Source organism: Pinus tabuliformis, chromosome 6 (assembly GCF_031772625.1).
Source record: "Pinus tabuliformis cultivar Carrire ecotype Pingquan chromosome 6, CPIR1, whole genome shotgun sequence".
Classification (NCBI taxonomy): Eukaryota; Viridiplantae; Streptophyta; class Pinopsida; order Pinales; family Pinaceae; genus Pinus; species Pinus tabuliformis.
In genome coordinates, this window is record NC_142292.1 from 1133553598 (window position 1) to 1133579692 (window position 26095).

A 26095-nucleotide genomic window follows, 5' to 3' on the forward strand; every position below is an offset into this window, starting at 1 on the left:
AAACAGCCCTCCTTGGCTGCAGCCTATCATAGGAGAGACACTCACCTGACTTTATGTTGTTCTGGGCATGAACAACCCTCAATATACCCTATGTTGCCCTTCAACAATGAGGTAAGGCCTACGGCCTAACCACAGCAATCTGTGCTGCCTCTCCCAAGGCTTCTCCACCCAAGAACCACCTCAAACAGCCCTGAAACTTATCCTCCATGTCCCGGCCTTCAAGAACAGACCCTCGACCCTCCAACCAGCACTTCAGACTTTGTTCAACCCATGAAACAGTCCTCAACCCATGTTTCCCTAGCCTCCCATGTCGTGGCCTCAAATTAAACGTGCGGCTAAGGCTGGGGCTTGAATGCACAACAGTTTAGGGAATATATTAAGCCCTTATAGGACAGTGAGGGAGCCTACTTCAATCTCCTTCATGACAGCGATGAAGGTCTCCCTTTAGATAGCGTATTAGACAAGGGTTATCTTCTATGAAAGCAATGAAGGTCTCCCTTTGGATAGCATATTAGATCAGGGTTGTCTTCTATGATAGTGAAGAGGATTAGGGCAAGTCTGCTTCTTAATATGACAGCATCCTGGATCTATGCGTAAGGCTTTCATGAGCTAGGGCATCATCCTCTAGGACTGCGTTTCTCCCTTAGAGATTCTTCTTTCCACTAAAGCCCAAAACAAGTGGAGAAGAACAAATCTCAAGAGAGTTGTGTGTACAAATGACTTGCAAGGCACTTGTATTTATACTAAAACGTGAAGCACAAGTGGGGGCAGTGGGGTTGTTGGCCGACCTTGACGAATTGTCCCATAACACAAATAAATTCATATCTCCACGAATACTTATCGGAATCAGATAATCTTTAGATCAATCCTACACCTCTCTATGATAGGAAACCAAGAAAAATATCAGCTGCCATAAATAAGATGACCCACATGGATTTTGGCCCTAGTTGCCAATTTTAACACTAGCCCTATGTGGACCCGAAATGGGAATGTGGGCCTAGGTGGGAGAAATGATGAATGGGTTATAATGAGTGGGAGGGGAGTAATGTATGCATGTAAAGGAGTGGGACCACGCACCCAAAGTCGAGACTTCCCAAGTAGTACCACCCTAGAACCAAATGGTCAATAAAGGAGATCCCACAGGACTATGATTCAAGGGTAACAACCAAAAGAGATCAAGGAGACAAGAGTACAAACTAAGCCCACTCTTTCTGCCAAATCCCCCCATCAATCCATACCCAGAAGCAGTGTTGAAAATATCGGTATCGGCAAAATATCGGTGAGGGTCCAGAAAACATCTTATCGGCAATATCGGCGAACATATCGGCAAAATATCGGCAAGCATAAAAAATGCATAATATATTCATTTTTTTAGATTTTTAAACATATAAAGCAATAACAACATGAAATAAACACATTGCCACATAAATATGAAGAAAGCACTGATATATATGATGTCAAATAGAAATGATACATCAAAGGCGATACCAAATGTTGTCGATCCCTGATAATTGTCCATTCAAAGACTCAAATGTGGAGAACCAATACAAAATAACATCACATATATAAAAGTATCTCATCATCATGAGTTATATGTAGCAAAACAAATAAAACTAGCAGCTATCTATCTGAAATCACTGCCCTCTCTCCCTTTTACGGGAAAACATGATGAGTTGTTTGTCAAGCCTGCCCCTAGCAGTAGAAGGCCCTGGCCCTGCCTCTGCACCTAACGTCAAATAATGAGTCTTAGGTATGGAGTTGTGCTCTCCTATATCTATAGCAGATGGTGTTGATGTTGATGCTCCCACAGTGTGCTCCTCCTCCTCCTCCTGCTCCTCCTCCGAGTGCTGCTCCTCCTCCGAATCCTCCTCCTCTGGCTGCCCCTGTTCTAATGGATCATCTGGCTCTAACCATGAAGGTGACTCCTCCAAGATGGGCTTCTTAGACTCTACCCTCCACTCAGACAATACATCAATATTGTCTAAGGAAATGGAATCTACATCCATTGGTGCTTCTATTTGCCTCACTCGAAGTTCATTGAGGCGTGCGAACTCCAACCTATAAGAGTGTCAAAAAAACTAATGAGTTTTGACTCTTGACACTTGAAGGTCATAAATTAAAAATTAAAAATTACAATAAGTGTAATTGCTCAACTGAAGGTTGGAGCTCAAAGTTATACCTGTTGCGCTTTTTTGCGTGTATTTTCTCAAATACACTCCAATTGTGCTCACACCCTGAAGAGCTATATGTTTGACTGAAGATACTTGTGGCCAATTTCTGCAAATTTGGTAACCTTGCACCATAGCTTCGCTACCAAATATCTACAACAAAATAAAGAAATAAAAAATTCAAAGACTTAAAACATAATTAAACTTTCAAATAAAAGCTATATAATTGAATTTTTAAAAAACAGAATTATAAGTAAGGAAATTCTAAATTGAAAATTCTAATTTCTAATGAGTGATGACTTGTCAATTATGTGGCATGAAGAGGGTCATTTCCCTAATAGCATCATCAAAGCCAAATAGGCCAACACAATCCTGATAAAATTGTATCTCGCGATTGATTTTGCTACGAAGCTCAGAATCAAGTACCATCCTAAGAATACAGGAATGGAGCCCTTCCATCACCTCGCCATCAAAAACAAAGCCGCATTTGTATGAAAATGCAAGGTTGAAGAAGAGTGTTGCTACATGAATGGGTCGATGAAGCATCCCTGTCCACCGACTATCAATCACATCCCATAACATCATATGCCTATCACGACCAGCAAAACCCTTGTCTGCATAATAAGAACGAATAGCCTCCTTGGCCCTATCCATGGCCTCATATAAATAAGCCATTGCAGGCTTCTACCCATCTACCAATCTGAGAACCTTTACTATAGGTTCACTAACTGAGCATGCTTCTTCTACTCCATGCCAAAACGTCTCAGAGTACACCATTTTTGCAATGGTTTTCCCGTCTTGCTCCCTATTGTATCTACAATTACGCCAATCATCAGACACAAACATTTGCTTCAACTCGGACTGACATCGAAGCAAAGACTGAAGAGTAATAAAGTTTGTGGAAAAACATGTGATCGCAGGACGCCGCAACTCCTTGTTTCTAGTAAACTTCCTCATGAGACTAAGAACAAAAGCATGGTTATAAATAAACTTGGGGACGCTCCTATCCATATCAACCGCCTCCATGATGGAGGAGAGTTTCCCCATATCCTCAAGCAACAAATTGAGACAATGTGCTGCACACGGAGTCCAAAACAATGTGTGATGCCTCTCCATAAGCATCTTGCCGGCAGACACATAATTAGTTGCATTGTTTGTTATGACTTGCACCACATTCTGCACACCAATCTCTCGAATGAACCCATCTAACAACTCACATATCGTTGTTGCATCTTTGATATGTTCTGATGCATCCACTGATTTAATAAACACAGTACCTTTAGGACAATGTACCAAGAAATTTAGAAGGGTCCTACCCTTCCTATCTGTCCAACCATCATACATCACTGTGCATCTAGTAACTTCCCATGTTTTTTTCAACTCCGCCAATCTAGAGTTGATGTCCTACTTTTATGCTTGAAGAATTGGCCCCCGCAACTCCTCATATGTAGCACTTTTGTACCATGGGCCCACAACAGCGATAGCATCACACATTGGCTGACAAAATGGATTGGTTTTGGTGATGTTGAGAGGTAAGTCGCTCCAGAAAAGACACCTCCCCATGACTTTATCTGCTTCTTGCTTCTCCTTTTTTTTAACAAGTGATTTTATGCCAGGTTGTGATCCATGTCCTGTTCGTGGAACAAAAAATGATGACCTCGCACTGGCAGTAGCAGGTGATGTAGGGGAGCCCCTCCCACTACCCTCAGCATCAAAATCAAGAGAAGATATCCCGAAAGATCTACCTGCACGTTCAGCGTTGTTTCTTTCTGTCTCTTCCTTCTTTCTGTCTTTTTCATAAATAGCCTCAAGAGATTTTTGTATAAGCTCCGGACTAGAAACTATACAAATCCCAACATCATCTCCAGTGAGTCTAGCCAGATGATATTTCAATCGTGTAACCCCTCCTGTCATCCTGTTCCCACACAATTTGCATGTAAGAGATGCCTGATTTGTCCCACCATCGGGCTCCCCATACTCCCAAAATGGGTCCAAGGCTTTTGGCATATTTGAATTTTGTAGTGAGCTAACTCAAACCTAGGGCACCAAAAAAAAATGGAATTAATAAGTAATAACCACCTCATTTTACAAAATAATTTTTTTGCTACATTATTTGCAATGTGAATTCAATGAAAAACCATAAATGACAATAAGAGGGTGCATTTGAAAGTTTAAAAAAAATGGAGTTTGCTCTCCAAATATGTTGAAAACCCTTGCATTTGCTCATGGGCATGAAAATCATAGCAAATGGAAAAAAAAAAAAAGCAAAAATGTTCGTAGGCAAATAGGCAAGCAAGAATAATCCTAAAACTATCAAAAAATTCATTAACATAGGGGTTTATTTGAACTTTCCTGTTAATGGAAGAAATGAAATTGTCTCACTATTCTTCAATCTTAGATCAAAAAAATCTTCGTTGTTGGTGACGATAATGGCTATTCAACACTCAAATCCTCCTTGGCAGCGAGCACATAGCTCTCCCCTTCCTTCTCCAGCAATCAGAAATGAAAATGAATGAAAGAAAAACAAAATTGGCTTTTTCTAGCCACGGCGGCAATTTTTTGCTATTGTTGGGCGATATTTTGAATCGTAGCACGATATTTTCCCGAGATATCACTGATATTTCGGAAATACCGCGATATTTTCGAGACAAAATATCGCGATATTTCCTCAGCGATATCTCGTCTCGAAAATATCGTGATATTTCTGAATATCGGCGATATTTCAGCGATATTGTCTTCACTGCCCAAAATTATCCATGATAAATAAACCCAATACTCAATTATCAAATGACAAGACATACCTTTAGATTTGGGAGGCCCACCTTCAAACATACGATCAATACAGGTGGGTGAGGGACCACATGGTTGGCTCAAGTGGCAGTGAAATGGCACAAGGAGCTAGCAAAAGGCATCAAGGGGCTAGTAGCTGCCCGCTAAGGCTCATCATGGAGAAAAAAATTCTCTTGGGGATATCACCCACAAAATGGTGGGTAACAAGTGCCAAATTTACCCTAGCACAGATCAAGCGAAACCCTAGCATTAATTTTTCTTGGCCCTCGTCAGTCCCAAGTTTAAAGTGAAGCGGCTTGAGGGTTTGTGCCAATCAAAGCAATATGCCTTAGATCTGCATTAGCGCTCAACATTGTTTTTCTTAGCCCCAAATCACTTCGTTAGCCAAGTCTGATGGGGGGTCTTGAACCCAAGCCAGCCACATCCTCTTAAACACATGTTGCAGTCACATCTTGAGCAGAGTTACTTTCGTCGAATTTGGCCCAATTCATAGCAAGCCCTGCCTTGATAAAACATAGCATACAAGTGGAACAGGAACTGGCACAAAAAGTGTACCTATATGTGGTACCTGCAACTAATGAATATCGATGGCAGAGCTAATGCGATGCCATAATGAATCGACATTTTTGCCATCCTTTTGTCTTACCACATGTCAAAATCCAACCAGCAATAAGCATGCCAAGACAGCAACGATCCTTGACGACTTTTTCAACGCATGTAAAAGAAAGGGTGCACCAACTATTTTCATTCCTTCAGTTGCTGGATTACTACCTCACTGTAACTCTAGGCATCCCGATTCCCATCTTGTGCATCCCATGAGAAGACGGTGCAATGAATTACAAAATAATTTTCCATGAAATAGAGTCTTTTCACGGAGATTTTTTGCCGAGTTGCAGACATTCAAGGTTCTGGTTTGTTTAAAAAAAAATTGTTGAGTCAGACAATTTCTGGTACAGAGGTGGGAAAGATTCTTTCAACCAATTTCAATGTCGAAAGTCTTACCGGTGCAGGGGTATTTAAAAGAAAATTGTAGTTAATTAATGGTGATTTATCATACAACCTCAGGCAGCTTTTAAGTTCTCCTTTTAGAGATTGATCTGTCAAAATTTTAAAGCATGGATGGTCAAATGTCAAGAGCTAGAGTCTATAATGAATGCAGTTTAAGTGTTATCTGGTCATAGTAACAGCACTTCAAAGGTTTCAGATGGGCTCTATTGTTTGGTTATGTTGTACAGTATTTCCTTTACGAGTCCCCATTAGATTTTCGCCTGCATCATTATCAAGTTTTGCCTGGTAGATTTTCATATAGTCATTTTGCTAACTTCAGTGATTAACCAGCTGCAGTGGAAAAACTTGTTTTTCCTCCTGAAGATCAATTTGCTCGTCAACGTGATAAATGTAAGGCACACTAGTCTGCAAATTATACTGGCAGTACAAGCTGAGTTGGAATTCTGTTGCAGTAATAACTTCGCGAATTAGCAAGTTTCCACAACTAATTACATAAATGAGAACTCTGTGAAATTCCTACAATCCTATATAATTCTATAAATGCTCTGACGACTATCCTTGTCATAGTTATTTACATAAGTTTTCTTGAGGAATGTTAATTAAATGTGTCCCAATACTCATTAAGAATAGGTGCAGCAATATGTTGAATAGCACGTAAACTATAAGTTTCTATTGTTTAGATTAGAATGTGATTTGTTTCGCTGGGCTTGTAATAGACAACAGAGGGAAGCTCAGAAAAGACAGAGTGGCCGCGGGCCCCTCAACACCGATAAATTATGGTTACGGCCAAAGAAACAAAGTGCGCTACGAAGCAGAGTAGCCCAGGACCGCACTGCGACTCTGCTATTATGGCTACACCTGCACTCACGGAAGAACATAACCCCCAGACCGATGACCCAGATGCTTCAAAGGTGCTCACAGCCCGAGCTAGCAAGGACGATCCGAACTCACACCAAAGGTGCGAGCACATGACTAGCAGTAGAAACTACAGTCTCAGTGCCTCGAGCAGTTGAAAGAAGGCGTGGGACTATAAACCAGGCTGTGAAAAACCAGCGTGGCAAAAGGATTCTTTACCAAATTAGGCAGTCCCCAAGTTCGCAGCTACGCCCCAAGGATAGTGTTACAGTGGGGAAATGTCAAAATATGATTGTTAGCCACATTGGCCCTGACAAAAAGGTCTGATCACGTCAGAAAGGAGCGGGCGGCGGGACATTAAGACGAAAGTTCCGGATGAGATATGCAAAGATCTGCCAACTCGACGCCACTAATGAACTAAAAACGGAGGGAAGGGATTTTTTCAAATCTCATAGTTTGTGGCTGGCACTGGACTTTTGGCGCTTTGAACCAACAAAAAGCAGCAAGTACGCAGCTACCAAGCACTCCATGAGTACTATGGCAAGAACCCGAGCACGGGTCGCAAAAGAAATGCAGCTGAATCAAGAAGAGCCCGAAGATGTGACTCAAGTCCTTGAAGTTCCTAAGTCCCCACATACTCCACGATCCAGGAAGAACAAGCAGAAGATGGGAACCGTCCGGGCCTCCCCAAGATTCAATAAATGCTCCACAGTTGACAAAGGCAAAGCAGTAACCACCGAACCCGCTGAGGAGGATGATGATCTGCAAGACCTGATCGATCAGATTGACGCACAGGCGGAGGAAGAAGAACCTGCATTCCAGCTTCCGTTGTTACCCTCGTATCTTTCCCCATGGACCGGGACGACCAAGAGATCGAAAGACGAAGATGTTGCAAAAACTACACTCCAGAGCCCACTTCTTCTAGACGATATAAGGTTGGAAGGGTTGCCAATGGGGCGCGTTCCAAGCATCAAATTCAAATATTGGGACCTTGCAGACAACGACAAGTTCCCGGAACTAGCCGAAGACAAGTTTTTGCCGCAGAAGTGGTTACTAGGTGTGGAGAGGGCGAGGCTACTAAGTCTCAGGTGGATATCTCACTATCACCGCACGACCACCACCATATTTGTGATCCAACAACTGCTATGTCTCGTCCATGATGGATATCTATGGTTGGAAGAACCGATCCCGATCACAGCCGACCTAATCCACCGAATTACACACCTGCCGCTTAAAGGGAATAACCCCACAGACATAGCAGGAACCAGTAGCGAGGGAGGCCTCGCCGAAATAGTGAAGGCGAAGTACCATCTGGATAAAGGAAAGCGGGGGTATGTCATAGCAAGCATCAGCGACCGCGCAGTACGAGTCGCCACTCAGCTACTAGCCGGTAAACTCATGAGAAAATGTCGCGCGGATGAGGTACCAGCCCCTGTCATCGCATTGGCAGGGCAGTGTGCCGAGGGGGTTCAGTTCAATTGGGCACAGTTTTTATGCGACGAATTTCTAACCAATTGTCAAGAAGCACAAGACAAAGGTAAGACCTTTCATTATGCATGGTTGCTCTTATCAATCCTTCTGGTTACAGGTGAATTGCTGCAGGAGAGCCAGTTTCCCATCATTGAGTGTAGCCTACCCGAATCAGTGTGGTATATGTCGCTCTGGGCTACAAAGGATGCAGCAAGGGTTTCCGCGATCCGGGCATTTTGGACCTCTATGGAAGGGAAGATACGAATGCGGATTGCTTGAAGACCGCGCATGTCCCCCACGATCTACAATAATTTTCAAAGCACGACCGAGTTCAAAGCAGACATGCATCACGTGTATATCCGCACGCGAAAGGATCCAGCACAATCATGGGTCACACTCCCATTCCTTACAATAGATGATGCCATTTATGCGGTATTAGCAGCATGGCCTCTGGAATGGCGCGCCTCGTTCTCGAGAGATTGGCCGCACAGCAACATAAGAAGGAACGCCAGTAGCGATTCACTCAGCTAACAGAAAAAACACGCCAGGAACAGCAAGCCTCTTTACAGCAGGAGGCCACCGCAAGCCCAATAATAGCGGGGAACCAAGGAGATCAGGGAATGGAGTTGGAATAGGATCCGCAACAAGAAACAGAGACGTAGGACCACCTCAAGCTGTCGCGTGCCGAGGAATCACCGACCACCCGGAAAATGTCCGAGACAGCGAAGGCTCTGGGAAAAGAATTCATGGACAGTAGCTAGCCCACAAGCAATGTTACCACCAGCGTGTTGCCCGAACTAATCACCGCACAAACAACTGCATTGGGGGAGATTAGAGCACAGTTACAGGCCTTACAAGAGCGACCCCCGGGCTAGGTCACTCGCGAGCCCACAGAAGACACAACAGCCGCCAAACAGATGGTCAGCACGCACACGCCACACATCCTCCCATTACCAGCAGGTGCTTTCCAAGCCGCAGCTGCAGGCGACGAAGGTAGTTGGGAATTAAATCTAGTTGTCCTGTCTAGAGAAATACTATATCTACTGCAAGAGGGAGTAACTCAGGAGTTTCGAGCCAGGGAAGGTCGCGCTTTCCACATCTTGACAGAGCAGAAGGCAAAGATAGAACAAATCACTCTCCAGCATGATGACCTGGCTGCATGATACCGGGAGGTAGAACAAGCAGTGACGGAGGCGTGTAGCACGGTACTCGAGCTAGCCATCCCCGAGGACCTCCCACCAGCTACCAAGATTCAACACATGGCAGCCGGCTTTTGCACAACCCAAGCAGAGGCCGCAAGAAACCAGGAGGAACTAACGGTACAAGTTGCAGAGCTCGTCTCCAGGCCCGAGCTCCCACACCTCCGGCCGAATGGGAACGTCGCCACGGTGAAGTTGTAGCTGGACTAGAAACGATGAGTAGTGTTGTTCGCGAATGCTCGGGACTACTCGATTAGTCGCTCGAGATACTCATCTCCCTCCAAGAGCACCCAACCATTCAGCAAGTAGAAACCAAGGCGTGCAAGTTACAGCAGGCCTATGACACTGCTCGTGGGGCTGCACAAACGGTTACTATCACACAGCAGTTGGCCAAAATGAAAGAGGCCCAGGCGCTCAAAGCCCAAGTTGACGGGGTGCGGCAACAGGAGGCAGTACTTAAAGAACGTATCCAGCCCTGGCTCGATGAAGCGTTTAGCGTATCTACAACCATTGAAGGCAAGGTAACGCGATGCAGGCAGTTTGTGCGACGGAGCATGCAGCTGCAAGTGATAGGGATGCCTCAGCAGCTCACTTGGAGAAGGTACAGAGGCTCGCAGCCGACTTTGCTGCAGAGACCTGCGAGACGCAAAAGTTGCTAATCGACCTCCGCGCAAAGATTCCCGCACCAGTTGACACGATGATTGTGTTGGGGGACTGTTGGGTAGCGAAAGCCCCGCGTAACGGTCATGGAGCACGAAGACCGCAATTTTGGGTAAAGATTCTGCGAGAAGCGCGGAGCGTGATTTGTAATAAGTTAAAGTCAAAGGGTAGTCCACCCAAAAATAATGTAAAGAAATGTAAGTAGAGTCGGCCCGCCCATGGATCGCGGTCCATGGAAAGGTATAAATAGAACGAGGCTCTATGGATAGAGGTAGCTATGTTTGGTTGTATGTTTTGGATCTGAAATGTAATGGGTTTTTGAGGGAAGCACTCTAAAAAGCGTCTGTAAGTCCGAGTCGAGGGTTGGGTAATGGATAGAGGCTCTGCAATTGTGTGCGCAGAGGCCTGGAAGAGCCCGCAGCCCACAGCTGTGTGCGCGGACCCTTGCAGTTGAGTGCGCAGGGCGGATCTGGATGTATTGGTGATAAGTGGAGATAAAGATAAGTTTCTTCTGCAAATTCTGTGTTTCAATCTGAGTTATTGTGAATCTGACTGTATGAATGGTTGATATAATTGTTTAATCTATGCGCATATGCTAATGTTATAGATATATGTGAATTTAAGTTTATTCTAAAGTGCGCGAACGGGTTAAATCTGGTAAATGTTTGCTTAAAGACCCTTCTAAGTAGGCTTGAGTTACAATACTTCGTCAAATAGATTAGATCTATAAATAGCGCGATCATAGAAAGTTAAACTCATTTTAGGTCCTGGTCTGCGCGAATATAGAGCTGTGTGAGGCTGCGGAGTGTCGCGCAATACCTCCAGACCACATCCAAACATCCCAAGGGTGCAGAAGCCTGGTTCCAGCATCCTCCCTTGCTACCTCAGGTGAAACCTCAGTCCGCGCTCAACGAACTATTGCCGAAAGGGCCGGTAGCTGCGAGATTTGATTGGCTAAATAATTCTTCCGAACCTGGGTTAGGCCCATATAAGCCAACACTCTCTCTCTCTCTCTCTCTCTCTCTCTCTCTCTCTGCTAAAGTATTGAATAACATATAAGAAGAATTGATCAAGGGTTTCCCCACATTGAGGTTTGTCCCTGGCTAGCGCCACATCTTGTGTCCTCTTGTCTTGGCTTGTCTACTGTGATTCATATTTATGTTTTATCTGCAATTTACTTTACTGTTGATGTCATTGCTAATCTGGAAAAGATATTGAGCTAGCTGTGAAAATTGAAATAAATTACTCTAGCATAGAACATACCTAAAATTAACATGGCATCGGAGCTGAGGTATCACCTAAGACAGTTGGGAAAGGACAAAAGGATCAATGGATTCCTCATCCCTCTTCTAATTCACCAAGGGTGAAGTCGAAACAGAGAATATTATTAGAATGGCGCAGCGGAAGTTTCTGATGGCCTACCTAAAGATCACTTCAATCGGAAGTCCAGATCTAAGGAAAGGCAGATGCCATTATGCGAAGGAGCGTCCAAATGGCAAGGACACATCACTTGATGATGATAACAATCACTCCAGGGACATCTTCAATGATCAGAAGAATGACAATGCAGGTCATCAAGGAAATGGATGACTCTTCAAGAAAGCAAGGAACCCTAGGCATGAAGAATCAAATGTTGTTTCTGATAAGATAAAGAAGTGTTTTCTTGTATTGGCCCTCTCCTTCAGAGTCTTTGGGAATCTGGCTTATTGATTGTAGTGCTTCAAGGCACTCCATCGGATAGAAGGGTGCTCTCTCTCTAATTTGGTAGAGATGAAAACATTTGTGGGATTATACTTGGAGCCGATGCCACCTATCCCGGAAAGGGTGTTACCCCTCAATTGAAAGAGCGTAACTCGATTCATTTATAGAATCTCTTTTATGTACCTGATCACAAGAAGGACTTGGTGTCCATTTCAGCAATGGAAGTCAAAGGTTTCAGGGTGGCATTCATCGATGGGAAGGTACGTGTTTGAAAATAGAATTTTCAAAGATGCTCTTACTCATGGGTTAAGGGTTGGCAATTTGTATCAAGTTGCAGGAAGTCCATTGGGGAGCATGTCAGTTCTGAGTTGACACATAGCACCGGAGGTCTGTGAGTCAGATGATCATAGGGATACCTGAATTCAAAAGGAGCATGAAGGTACATGTCTGAGATGTACTGAAGGAAAATCTTACAAGGGGACCATTCCCCTCATGTAGCAGGTCCACAGGTTTGGAACAACTCGAGAAGGTTTGAGATTCATGATCAAGAATCTCATGTGTGCAAGTGGAAGAAAGCCCTCTATGGCTTGAAGCAAATCACCCCGAGTTTGATATGAGAGGATTGATAGTTGTCAAATGAAGTTGAAGAATGAAGCCGATCCAAACCATTGTTTGAAAGTTGTGCATGATGGACCTCTCATACCAGCTCATTCTCAGAACGACCTATTTCTGACAGATGCAGACCCTCTCACTTGCAGAAGAAAGAGGGAGTTGGATTCTGGATGTGGAATGGTAAACTGCAAACCCGTGACTACCTCGAGGATCTTAACTTTCAGAAGTTATATGGTGGTGATGCCAGACTAGATTTGGGAAATGTCTCTGAGTTTCATAAACTCATTTGCATTGATGTTCTTGGTGAACTTTCATCCGGATATATGTTTTGCAGTTAGCATGGTGGGGTCATACTTGGTTGAGCCTCACTGGATTGGTGCCAAGAATCTTCTAAGATATCTTCGAGGGCACAATCTCTCATGGATTAAGATACACTGTCGAAAAAAAGAAGCTACATGATTACGCTAACTGGGCAGGCAGTGTGGAGGATCACTAGAGCACTTCTCAGTGCTGGTTATTTTTGGGTTCTACTCGAATCATGGATGAGCAGGAAGCAGAAGTTCGTTGATATAAGCACCGCCAAGACCTAATACATAGCCACGAGTATGATCTCATATGAAGCTGCCTGGTTGTGGAAGCTCTTCAATGAGTTGTTTGTACACATGATGAATACCACCATATCCTCTGTGACAACCAGGGGGGATTCGATTGTTGAGGAATCTCGTATTCGATGATTGCTCCAGCAAATAGACATCAGATATTACCTTATCTGGGATATGGTAAGTCGATGAGCGAGGAGGCTCCATCACATTGAGACTGATGTACAGGTCGCAGACATTTTGTCAAAGCCTCGGGGAAAGGTCAAATCTGTGACTTTCCCAAATGACTTGGAGTCGTTGAGAGACCTTCGTATAAGGGTCCTGCATGTTGCATGCATTGAGCTCTGGGAACTCTAGAGGGCTTGGGGTACTTATTGGAGCAAAACACGACCATAGGGCGACTCACCCTCCCCTAATGGTGGCTGTGTACAGGGTGAATAGCTCAGCCTTCCCCTGTGATACCCCAAGGCGACTTTGGGGCAGGATGATTCGTTCTCTTGTGAGCCAAGATGATTAGTTCTCCTATGGGATAGGATGATTAGTTCTCCTGTCGAGGCATCCTACCCATGCAGTTTGGGACTCATGGGAAGTACCTCTCATCTTATCAATGAGCAGGGAAATGGGGTTAGGGACCATAGTAGTTCTATTGATGGACGCACCGTTGTATCTACCGTACTCCCTAAGCTAGGATGACCTTCAACTGATCTAGGATCAGTATGAGTGGTTTGAGACACTCTCTTGTGATATTGATCTGGGATCAATAAAACTGACTTCAGGTCAGTAAAAGTGATATGACACACTCTCTTCATATGGAACTGACTTCGGGTCAGTAGAGAATGGTATGAGACATTCTCGATCAATTCTTCTTCTTCATGGTTCAGCAGAACAGAGCAGAGCAGAGCTCGATAGAGCAGAGCATAGCAGCGCAGGGCACTGATGACAGAGATAGTATAGTCGGACATATGGATCAACGGATGGAGTTCTCCCTAGTTGAGAGGGAGTATTAAAATTGGCAACTAGGGCCAAACTCCATGTGGGTCATCTTATTTATGGCAGCTGATATTTTTCTTGGATCCCTCTCATCGAGAGGTGTAGGATTGATCTAAAGATCATCTAATTCCGATAAATATTCATGGAGTTATGAATTTATTTGTGTTATAAGACAATTTGTCAAGGTCGGCCAGCAACTAAATAACACCCACATGTGCTCACCATTTTAGTATAAAAAGAGGTGGCTTGCTAGTCATTTGTAATTTTGTACACACTCTTCTTGTGATCTCTTCCTCTCCACTTGTCTTTGGGTTTTGGTGGGAGGATAGATCCTAAGAGATATGCTGCCCTAGATGTTATCATGGGGAAGAAGGATCTACGCAGGTCCTAGAAGATGATGCCATAGCTCTATGTGCCCTATATCTAGGACGTTGTCATGGTGAAGCTGCCTAAGACAAAGTCATGTTGAAGCTCCCCAAGTGACAAGCAAATTTGGAGGGTTGTTCGAGGGCTGTTGAGAGGAGTTTAGGGTTGCCCAAGTGCCCTAACTAGAACAGTTAGGAACAACAAAGTGACAAGCATATTTGGAGGGTTGTTCGAGCACTGTTAAGAGGAGTTTAGGGTTGCCCAAGTGCCCTAACCAGAACAGTTAGGAACAGCAAAGTGACAAGCAGATTTGGAGGGTTGTTCGAGGACAGTTGAGAGGAGTTTAGGGCTGCCCAAGTATGCTAACCAAAACAGTTAGGAACAGCAAAGTGACAAGCAGATTTGGAGGGTTGTTCGAGGACTGCTGAGAGGAGTTTAGGGCTGCCCAAGTGCCCTAACCAGAACAATTAGGAACAGCAAAGTGACAAGCAGATTTGGAGGGTTGTTCGAGGACTGTTAAGAGGAGTTTAGGGCTACCCAAGTGCCCTAACCAGAACAGTTAGGAACACCAAAGTGACAAGCATATTTGGAGGGTTTTTCGAGGATTGTTGAGAGGAGTTTAGGGATGCCCAAGTGCCCTAACCAGAACAGTTAGGAACAGCAAAGTGACAAGTTTGGAGCAGTGTTAGAGGTGTGTTGGGTCAAGGATATTGACCAGATTTGGATCAGATTCGGAGCACCTGTGGAAGCCATGTGTTAGCTTAACATGGAGTGTTGAATACCCCAAAGGAGTGCAGCATGATGTGATGGATGCAGCAGTATGGTATATTGCAGCAGCATGGTGCAGTAAGGTGCATGGAACAATATGTTTAGATGCAGCTGTTGGACAGTGGCAAGCAATGCAAAGGACAACAAGCTAATACATGGGACAGCTACAAGCATAGTGAAACATGGGACAGTTGCAAACATGGTGAAGCATGGACAGCAACAAGAAGCTTGGGACAGCTGCAAGCATGATGAAGCATGGACAGCAGCAGCATGGTAAAGCATGGACAGCAGCAAGCATAGTGCTACAAGTACATTGGGTTAGCAATATAGTACTTGGTGTAGCAAGGACACAAAGCAACAATGGTGTAGCAATGACACAAAGCAACAATGGTGCAGCAAGCACATGGGTGGCAGCATGGTGCAGTCGTGGCACTAGGTACAGCAGTGCTAAACACTGGGAAAAAAGCATCATGAGGTCCAGCATTGTGATGATGGGTGTAGCATGGTGCAACACGGTGAGGTGCAGCATGATGACGAGATGTAGCACAATAATAGGTGAAGGAGTCACCTTAGAGAATCAGTTGAAGCAACATGTTTTCAACTGATCTCACGTATCATCTTCCTAGAGATGATCTATGTTCTTATCTAAATAAGTCAAAGTGTTGACTTCTGTTGTAAATGTACTATTTCTCTCTCTCTCTGTTGAACTATTAAAGAACATATAAGAAGAATTGACCAAGGGTTCCCCACATTGGGGTTTGTCCCTGGCTAGTGCCACATCTTGTGTCCTCTTGTCTTGGCTTGTCTTCTGCGATTTATATTTATGTTCTATCTGCAGTTTCCTTTAATGCTGATGTGCTTGCTAATCTGGAAAAGATATTGAGCTAACTGTGAAAATTGAAATAAATTTCTCTAACATAGAATGTCACTCCATAGAAAACACCTACCCACCAACTTGTGAGCTTCTTCCTTCTTTTTTATAAGAGTCGACTTGATCAATGGTTGTACACCAGGTGTAGTTCTTGACACAAAAATGATGAGGTTGTTGTGGGGTTAACTGTAGAAGCCAAGGTTGAATGAAATGGGGAAACGGGTACGAGTTTCCGAAATGGGCACGGGTATGAAACGCGACCTCCCCAAATTTTGGAAACGGGGAAACGCGAATATATATATATATATATATATATATATATATATATATTAAAAATATTTAAATATATATATATGTGTGTGTGTGTGTGTGTGTGTGCAATCATAAAGCATGCATGATACATTATAATTTATTACATTTAAACATTATGATTAAATTCACATCACATTTACTCATGAATGATCGCATAATAAAAATAAAAATATCGGAATATCCAAAAGCAACCTTTATTATATATCCAAATCTCAAAATCAGCCTTTATTTATATTAATATATGAGGTTGCAAGTACAATAAAGACTATAAGGCTGCAAAAACTATAGAGACAAAAGACTAATCCTCATCATCACAATCCTCATCAAAAATAGAAGCAGTACAACGCTCAACAGTGGATGGTGGTGCTGAAGAAGATGATGGGCCAATTCCACTTCTAGACTCGACCTCAATATTCAGGGCAGCAAGAGAGAGATCCAAATCAGGATTTTCTACATCCACATACCATTCTTTAGAAGGACCACTGTTGTATTCTGGACCCCTACGAGATGCAAGGCGAAGGTTGGAGTGCACATAAACAAGATCTTCTGCCTTCTGTGAGCCCAACCTATTGCGCTTCACAGAATGAATAAAACCATAAGTGCTCCAATTCATTTCTGCTGATGAAGAGCTTGCCACTTGTGAAAGAATACGAATGGCAAAGTTTTACAAATGTACACCATTTTCTCCATGACAAATCCACCACCTAACTGGATTCATGGTGCTTCTCTCCTCCAAAGCTGATATATCTGCATAATCATCTATTCCTGCAGCAAAACTAGCAAATTCTTCCTTTACCTGTGTAGATGAGAAGGAAACATTCTCGTAAGGGCTTTTTTCACCCCATTAGCCACCTCTCTATCCTTATGGGGTGCCTTCCTCTTCCCATTACTTTGAGCAATAAGCTCCTCGTCATAACATTTGGGGTTCAAAGCATGTGCTAAAGTGTGCAATGGAGTGTTGAAATTGTTCCACCTATCAACAATGATTTTCTTGACTAAACCAGCAAAATGATTATCAACAAACAAATGTTGTGGAGACTCTTGTGAAATGATTTCAACCATGGAATCCATGTCATCATATACCTCCCCTAAGAAAGGTTGGTCAGTGTCAGCACTCCGAAGAAGCTCAAATGCAGGGGTTGTGAACTTTAGCACTAAATCTACCTTACTCCACCAATCCTCATCAAGGCATAATCTACGCACCATATATCCGCGCTCTGAATCTGCTTGTCTCCACTCAATCCAAAGTTGACTCACCACCATAGAAAAAAATGCATGCTTAACGTCAACAAGGTGGCGCAACATCAGGAAGTTTGAGGTATATCTTGTCTCAACAACTTTTAACAACTCCAATTTGGAGTACTCTCGAAATATGGCCTGAGATTGGTGGTGGTTGGTGATGAATTTGACAATCTCCCTTGCTTCCCCTGTGAGTTCCTTTATCCAGGAAACTTTGTTGTCGACCTCCTCTAAGATCAGATTCAGATTATGGACAATGCATGGTGTCCAAAAGATGTGGTCATATCTCCCCTCAATAATTAAACCTGCTGCTTTGCAAACTGGTGCATTATCCGTGATAACTTGCACCACCTTGTTAGGCCCTATTTGTTCAATAGCTTTTATAATAACATCAGCAATGAACTGTGCATCTTTTACCTCTCCTGAGCAGTCTTCCGCCTTGATAAACATTGCTCCTTTGGGGGAAGTGGCAATGATATTTATCAATGGTCTGCGCCTTGTATTTGTCCATCCAACTGAGACTATGGTAACCCCAGAGCTACTCCAGGAAGAACGAATTGGTGATAAAATATCCTCCACAAGCTCCTTCTCAGTTTTGAGAAGTTGAGTTCTGACTTTCTCATAGTTGGGCCCCTTGAACCCTTGAGGAGCTTTATTAATTGCCCTAATCATATCTTGCCAGTAAGGAGAGCGAACAACATTGAATGGGATACCACATGCATAAACGCACCTAGCCACTCTGGAATCAGTTTCTTCTCTTACTTGCACATTCACCAATTTAGCAATTCTGCTATCCTGAACTAAAGGGGATGCCCCTCTAGTATTTTTGGGTGCTAGTCGTTCACGTTGTTGAGTGGCACTGGCTCTTCTCTTTCTTGCTTCAACTACAACCCTTGGCTCAATGTTATATGGAGCTTGAGGAGTAGCTTGAGTAAGCTCATCATGCCTTCTCTTAATAGCATCCGCCTCATCTTGCTCTCTTTGATATGCCCTCCTTGCCAATGGATCTGTTGTTTTTGTGCAACCCGCAATCCCCTGTCCTCCTCCATGCAAAAAATGTGCCTTCACTCTTGGATAGGAGCCCTTGTACGAATTATTGCAAAAATTACATCACCATCCCATGAGCCACCACCTGCACATTTTTGAAGCTTCGTTACATGCCTCCAAAGAGGATAATATTCAGCCTTTGGGTTGGCCCTAGGGCTTGAACTTGCAACTGCACTTTGGTTGGAAGCCATTGCTACAAAAATAAATTAAAAAAACAAATATGTAAATAAAAAACGTTTTTCATATTTTTCATAGCATAAACCCTAGAAAAATTGAAGAAATAGTAGGAAAAAACTAGGAAAATGAATGTTGCTTACCCAAATTAATTTTCTGTAGCTGAAGCTACCCCAAAATGCTAGAAAAGACGAGAAATATGGCTATAGCTGAGCCAAAAAGCCAAGAATGTCGTAGCCGGAAACTCTACACTCCAAATCTGTTGCTGAAATCTCTTTCTTTTGCTGCTGAAATCTCTTGCCCTTGCTACTGAAATCTACTTTGCTCACTGTTGAAAACACCCTAGCTGAAACCACTGCTCTCTTCCTCTCTTCTCCTTTGCTAAAATCACCAGTCTCCAAGAGAAACGACTTGTTGAATTATGTGATGAGAGAATGAGACAAAGGTCACTTTTATAGCTTGAGAGAGGCATCTAGAAGAAACTAGAAGGCATTTTAATAACCCAATTAAAAACTAGAAGACAAAATAATTAACAAAATAAAAATTTAGAAAAAAAAATAAAAATAAAAAAAAATCAACCTGCGTGTGGAAACACCGTCGTATGGCCCAGAAACGGTTTCCAGTTGTACTGGCCACGTTTTCGCCTCAAGAAACATGCCAGTATGGCCAGAAAAGCGTTTTTGGGCCGTACCGTACACGTTTATGCGTTTCAGTTCCGTTTCTGTACGGAAACTCCTCCTCTGCCCACGTTTCCTGCAACTTAGGTAGAAGCTAATGTTAAAGAAGAACCACTCTCATGGTCACCCACCACCACTCCACCCCTTGTCGTTTGTGTCTTCATAGCTTCCTTGTTTACTTTCGAACTTTGGGTGACTCCATATATTCTAATGATTTGAGGGCTTTACAGATGATTTCTAGAGTTGCATCTGAGCAAAGTCCTACTTCATGTCCTGGTATTTGTGCAAGGGGGGATTTGAATCGGAATACTCCCCCTGTCACATGCTTCCCACACAACTTGCAACTCAAATTGATCTATCAAACCCCCCATCGGGTTCACCATATTCCCACGGAGGGTCCAAAATGTCTTGGCATATTTGTTGAACTCTTAATGTAAGATTGCACCTAAGGCACAAGAAGAATTTAAAAAAATAAAATTAACAATCAGCGTTTTGAATTTTTCAGTGTTCCATGGAGATGTGTTCCTCGAGGTTGGGTGCTCGCACCCCACGCACCCAAGACAGGAGGACCTCTGGGGAAACGTTTCCCCACGTCCCCGTTTTGGGGAGACATGGGGAGACGCAGGGGGTCATTACTCTCCAAAAGGGGGACACCTAGGTGTCCCCCCTCAAAATGGGTTGTGTCCCCCCTTAAATTTGCTTGTAAACAATGATTTATGACAAGGGAAAACTAGTATTTCACCATATTGCCCTACTAATGCTATGTAATTCATGGTAATGTTGAATTCTTAAAGTAAAAGTGACATTCTCCTTTATCTTTCATTTTCATCCTTTTACTTAAATTTTTAACATTACCATGAAATGACTCGGGATGTTTGAGAGTGGTTCCGACCTCATTGGATTTCATATGGAGAAAGTAGAATTTTAGTTCTCACTAAAAATCCAACAGACTTAACAGTTTTTTAGGAATTGAGGATTCGATCGATTGCAATGTTTCCATTGCATTTTGTCATGTACAAGGGTATGGAATTAGTATTTAATCAAGAGCACCAAGCCCTCTGTGTACTTTAGAGTGAATTTTAGACTCATCAATCCACTGTTTTTGAGTTTTAGTTATATCAATTTACTATTTCAGTATCTATTATAGTCTATTTTGCTTAGTATTGATTAGATTCTAGAATGATGAATGATGAATTTTAATTTTAATTCAATTTAGAATCTAGAATGATGAATGATGAATTTAATTTTTAAATCAATGTAGATGATACAATGGTGACTAATGAATGATGAATATGGATCAAAGTATTTCATTATTGAATCTCGTGGTCTATGGATGAATCATGTATGTATTAGTAAGGATAATGAGTATGGATCAATGTTATGCATTATTTAATTCAATTATGTATGTATCATTGTATTTATGCTTTCATTATTGAATATGAATTTGAAATATATATATATATATATATATATATATATATATTAATATTAAAAAAAAGAAAAAAGAAAAAATCATATACCCCGATGTCTCCCTGTCCCCCCAAATTTCCCTAAAATTTGAGGGTACTCCCACACGTCCCCCTTATGCATCTCCCTGCACCCACGTCTCCCCGCCCGGAGTCTTCATGGAACATTGGAATTTTTTACAATATAAAAATTGTCTCCAATCAATGAAACGATAATGGCAAAAAAAATGCACTCCCTGCCCTAGAAAAATCATGGAAAATATATGGGTGACTGAAACCCAAGGAAAAACAAGGAGAAAACAAAAAAACAGGGTTGAATGTACCATACCTGAAATTTGCGGCCTACTGAAGAAACTCTATCCAAAATCGAAATTTCTTTGCTTGGGATCCTAAATACCCTCGATTTTCTCCTGTCTCACCCTTGTAGATGTGTTCGCCTCCTCCTTAGCTCTCTCACTTGCCCTTTGTTTGCAAAATGAAATTGAAAAACCACAAAAAAACTTTCATAAAGTCATTTCGCACGTCAACGATTTTTTCGCATAGACTTGTGATTTTTTCGATAAAATCGCGATTTCCACATTTAGAAAAACTCACCCGATTTTCTCGGCCGATAAAATCGTTGCTTCGAAAAAAATCAATTAGACAATAAAATTGTGACGTTCGCAACATTGATATTTACCAATGTTGTTAAAAGCGCGAGCGGGATTAAATCGGCGCCGGGAATAAAGCGGAAAAAATTGGAAAAAGCGGAAAAAAAGCGGGAAAAAAGCGTTTGGTACAAAAATATTCATTTTTTTTCAATTTTTTTAATATCTAAACCATCTACAACATAAAATAAATACATTGACAAATAAATATGATAAAAAAACTAATATATAAGATGTTTAATATCATTTCTAGCGCTAAAATCACACATAACATTGAATCATGTCCTGAATAGTAAGTCCTGACTCATGAGTCCCAGCTCAGCCTCAAAATATCAACAAAAAATATAATAATGTATCTCATCATGTCATAATGTCATATACAATAAAATGAAAGTCTAATGACCAAAAAAAAATCCAAATTTTCATTATAAAACTCGCTGCCCCGCGCCCCCGAGCTTTTTTGCGAAAAAAACGGCAAAAAAAAATTTAGGCGCTTTTTCCCATAAAAAGCGCGATTTAATCGCGCTTTTAACAACACTGATATTTACATAAGCCTAATTTGTAATAAACTCCCACAATCCTTGGAAATCAATCAATTGTGTATAAATTGATCACTAAAGTTGGCACGTCCTTAATCAATTTGAATGGCAAGTGCCTTCGAATTCTCAAAAGTAATATTCCACTAATGTGGCCAACAAATTGAGAACTAAGGAAGCATGGTTGGATGCGTTTTAATTTGTTAGAGGTGCCATGTGGATCATCTATTGATATGAAATTTCTATAGACCAAGTGTGAATTGTAGTTGATTAGCCTGTGCAAACAAAATGAGAAACAGGAGTTCGTTGCATAAGGAATCATGATAAAACCCAATGAGGCACACTCACACTGAAGGATGAGAAGGTCTTTTGTAGAGTACAATCAAGCTAACACATAGATTAAGGTTCTTGTTGAGTATGTTGTCATTGATGTCAAAGTGGGTGCAGGATATCATCATTGATTTCCTCAGTATGCCAGCATGCATGGATGAGATGATGGATTGATGAAACCCTAACTCTAGGGTTTGGGTCCCTTGGAAGATGATCATACACTGCACTTGTCTCGCAATTGTTGATCTTATTGGTCATGATTCTTGGCATGAGACCCCTCCAGGTTGGTAGCTTTCGTCAAGTCATTTTCATTGGTATGTGGAGCATTTTGTGGATCCCCCCGAATCAAGAGATACGACAAGTTGGAGAACAGTGCCCAAGGCAACAAGGTTGAAGCCTCGCATTTGTTGAGGATTTTGAAGTTGTAAATCACCGAATTTGCCTTGGAGACCCTCGCCATTGAACTCTCCTCATCATACCAATTCCAACGATAGGTTGCACGACATGAGATTCCTCTCGATTTGAGAGATATACCTAGTGGAAGACGTGAAGTTCCATCTTGTGGTCCAAAGCCCCAAAAATCGTTGATGTGGCAATTCGTTATCAACTAGCAAAATCTTGAAGTCAAAAGTCTTCTTATTAAAAACTAAATTAATTAATTAATTAAACATTTATGGTTAAAAATTTTCGTTGAGGGAATCTACATTTGAACTAAAACAAATTCAAGTCAGCCCTATGGTTTTAGCTCCAATTATCTTAAAAATCAAATATTGTTTTCCCTCCAAAATTTGGAGTCAGCTCTCCTTCCAAATGCAACCTTCTCTACTATATAAAGGTGTTTTTACTCTCCAAATGACAAGGCGCAAGTGCAATCTCGGAGCAATAATAAACTCTTTGAGATTTGGCCTATGTATTCTTTTGAAGGGTTTATGATAATTATTTTTCTTTTCTCCTAATGGACTATTCGCTTGGGTTTCTGGCATAGGCTATTGATCTTGCCGGGTTTCAAATTTCTTTGTTGGTTGAATGATCTATTACTCACTTGATTGATTAAAGGCTACTTCGCCCACCTTTGTTGACCATGATCTTGCCCCCTATACGGATCATTAGTTGCACAAGAAAACTCATATATATTCTTAGAAGCCTATGGCCCTGAGGAGCATAGCTAAATTTGAAGGTTGCATTCAAATCAAGTAAGTCAATGTTGTGAGTTTTGTGTTTCCTGAAGCAGCTCTTGAAGGTTCTACTTGCACTGTTTTTGAAGGCATTCCATTTATCAGGTGTTGACACTTGCATATACGTTTCCCTGGAATAGAGCGTGGAGAATTTGAACTTTTGGTCAGTAATCCAATGACATAACTCATGCATCCTTCAGACAGTGATGTAGAACTATTTACAGTCACATTGTTGAACTCCCACATATCCGAGTTGAGGCTTGATCTCTAAATTAATATCAAAAGGCCAAATCTCTCTGTCAGTAGTCTATTACTGAAGCGTGCAGCCTGTATTGTCGAGGATTGTTTAATTGGCTATGGGTTACAATGGAAAACTATTAACTGGTGCAGATTTCTTGTTTGACCTAAGCTAATTTGTGGCCTTGTTTGAGAAACTAGATCTCTGAGATTGATATGTCCTGAAACCCTTTTCACTATATTTTCATTCACACCTGCTGATCTAGAACGAAATTTAATTCAAGTGCATACTATAGTAAGGATCAAGTGTACAAGTATATAGAGGTGTGATGGCAAGGTTCGTTGTAATTGATGGAGAGATAATGTAAGTGGAATTGTCACCTTGAATACACTTCAACATATATTGTGTTTTGACAAGCATAGCAGGTCAGTTGTGATAGTACGTGGAATTTGTATTTGATTCCTGTAGGTCTGCATCCATTGTTGACAGAGAGATCATATCTATAGGGTTATGTCATTAAGTATTTTTCGTTTGACAGATTGATAATGCGCGCAAAGTTTTGGTGACCTCATAATACATATGTTCAAACAGTGTATGCTTACGTATAATGATGTATTGTTGCCAATACCTCATGGTTGTAGTTGGTATATGTTATAAGACGGAGGAATATTGACAATGTTGTTGTGCCCTTGAGAATCATACCTGTAGGGTCTTGTCAGTGAAAGAAAAATTATAATGCTTATATATGATTGCACTAACATTTGGATGGATGAGATAGGATGCCTGTATGATATTGTTGAATATTGATGAGCAGAGACTGTAGTATGAACTGTGCATATTGAGACAGGGTTGTGGCATTTATGCTAGGAGGACACTGCGGAAGAAGACAAGATTGTTGACAGTGGTAGAGAACGTTGTGTGCTAAGTACCTTATTCTAATATGGATTCATCTATGACAGCATACTTCATCTTCAATATGAACAGAGTCTTAAGAAGGAGCTTCAGCATATAAGGGTAGGTGGTTTGCAACCTTTAGTGATGCTTGGCAAAGTTCTCTTGACTGCAATGTATGGCTATGATCTTCTATGTTTATTTCAGTGATGCACGACAGTGATCTTCTATCCTTATGACCAAGATATATGACAGAGTGTTGATAATATCGCCGAAATATCGCCGACAAAATATCGCGATATTTTCAGCTCCCGAAGATATCGCGATATTTCTGAAATATCGCCGATATTTCGAAAAATATCGCACGACGATTGAAAATATCGCCCGGTTACTGTAAAAAATTTCTGCACGGCCTATAAAAATCTGATTTTGGTTTTTTTTCATATCATTTTCATTTCTGATTGCTGGAGAAGGAAGGGGAGAGCTATGTGGTTGCTGCCAAGCATACTAAACCGTTTTAAAAAACCGGTTACCGGTCTAACTGGCCGGTTAGCAAGGCCGCCAGTCTAAACCGGCCAAAAAACCCGGTTGGAAAGGCCCTTTCGCCCATTTTTTGCCCTAACCAGTGAAAAACCGGCCGGTTTGTATCAAACCATCCGGTTCCGTCCTAAACCGGCCGGTTTTAGGCATGCCCACCGAAACTTGCAAAAAGCATATTCCTGATTGTGGTTTAGGGGTTTTGGGGGGAAACTAAGGGTGTTTCAACCCTAACAATGTTGGCAATTAATGGTAATGTTAAATTCTTAAAGTAAAAGGATGAAAATATCATCCTTTTACTTAAATTTTTAACATTACCATGAAATGACTCAGGATGTTTGAGAGTGGTTTCGACCTCATTGGATTTCATATGGAGAAACTAGAATTTTAGATTTCACTCAAAATTCAACAGACTTAATGGTTTTCAGGATTTCATGGTTTGGGGGTAAACAATAAATGCAATCAGAGCTCCAAATGATGAGCAAAACTCCTGATCTAGATCCCATTGTGTTGGACAATATTGATCCAACATCAAAATGGGTGGAGGAGACTGAAGAACCTGTGTTTGAGGCTGATTTTGATATCGACATGGCTTTAGCAAGGGTTGAAGCAGATTATGTGGTGGCATCAGAACCAGGATCGGTAGCGGCATCAAGGAAAGGCAAAGAACCAATGGAAGGCACTAGTCATGCAGGTCGACAAACTCGTGCTTCCATTAGGTCCACTTCTATTGTCATTGGTGGCATTAATACAGAGGTTGCAAATCAGG

The 26095-nt window shown here is 41.9% G+C and overlaps 2 protein-coding genes across 2 annotated transcripts in view; both read right to left on the bottom strand.

Moving 5' to 3' along the window:
• Positions 1-26095, bottom strand: part of LOC149262866 (uncharacterized) — a 93016-nt gene that overhangs the window by 16938 nt on the left and 49983 nt on the right. The window lies entirely within an intron of this gene.
• On the bottom strand, positions 1511-2317 carry LOC149262867 (uncharacterized). Its single transcript, XM_089425355.1, has 2 exons — positions 2180-2317; positions 1511-2058 (listed from the first exon to the last, which is right to left on the bottom strand). The coding sequence occupies exon 2, from the start codon at positions 2004-2006 to the stop codon at positions 1635-1637; it is 372 nt and encodes a 123-aa protein (XP_089281481.1). The 5' UTR covers positions 2007-2058; positions 2180-2317; the 3' UTR covers positions 1511-1634.

Bases quoted from the DNA above. Each gene is read 5' to 3' on its own strand.
- LOC149262867 (XM_089425355.1), bottom strand. From the start codon at position 2,006: ATGGATGTAGATTCCATTTCCTTAGACAATATTGATGTATTGTCTGAG.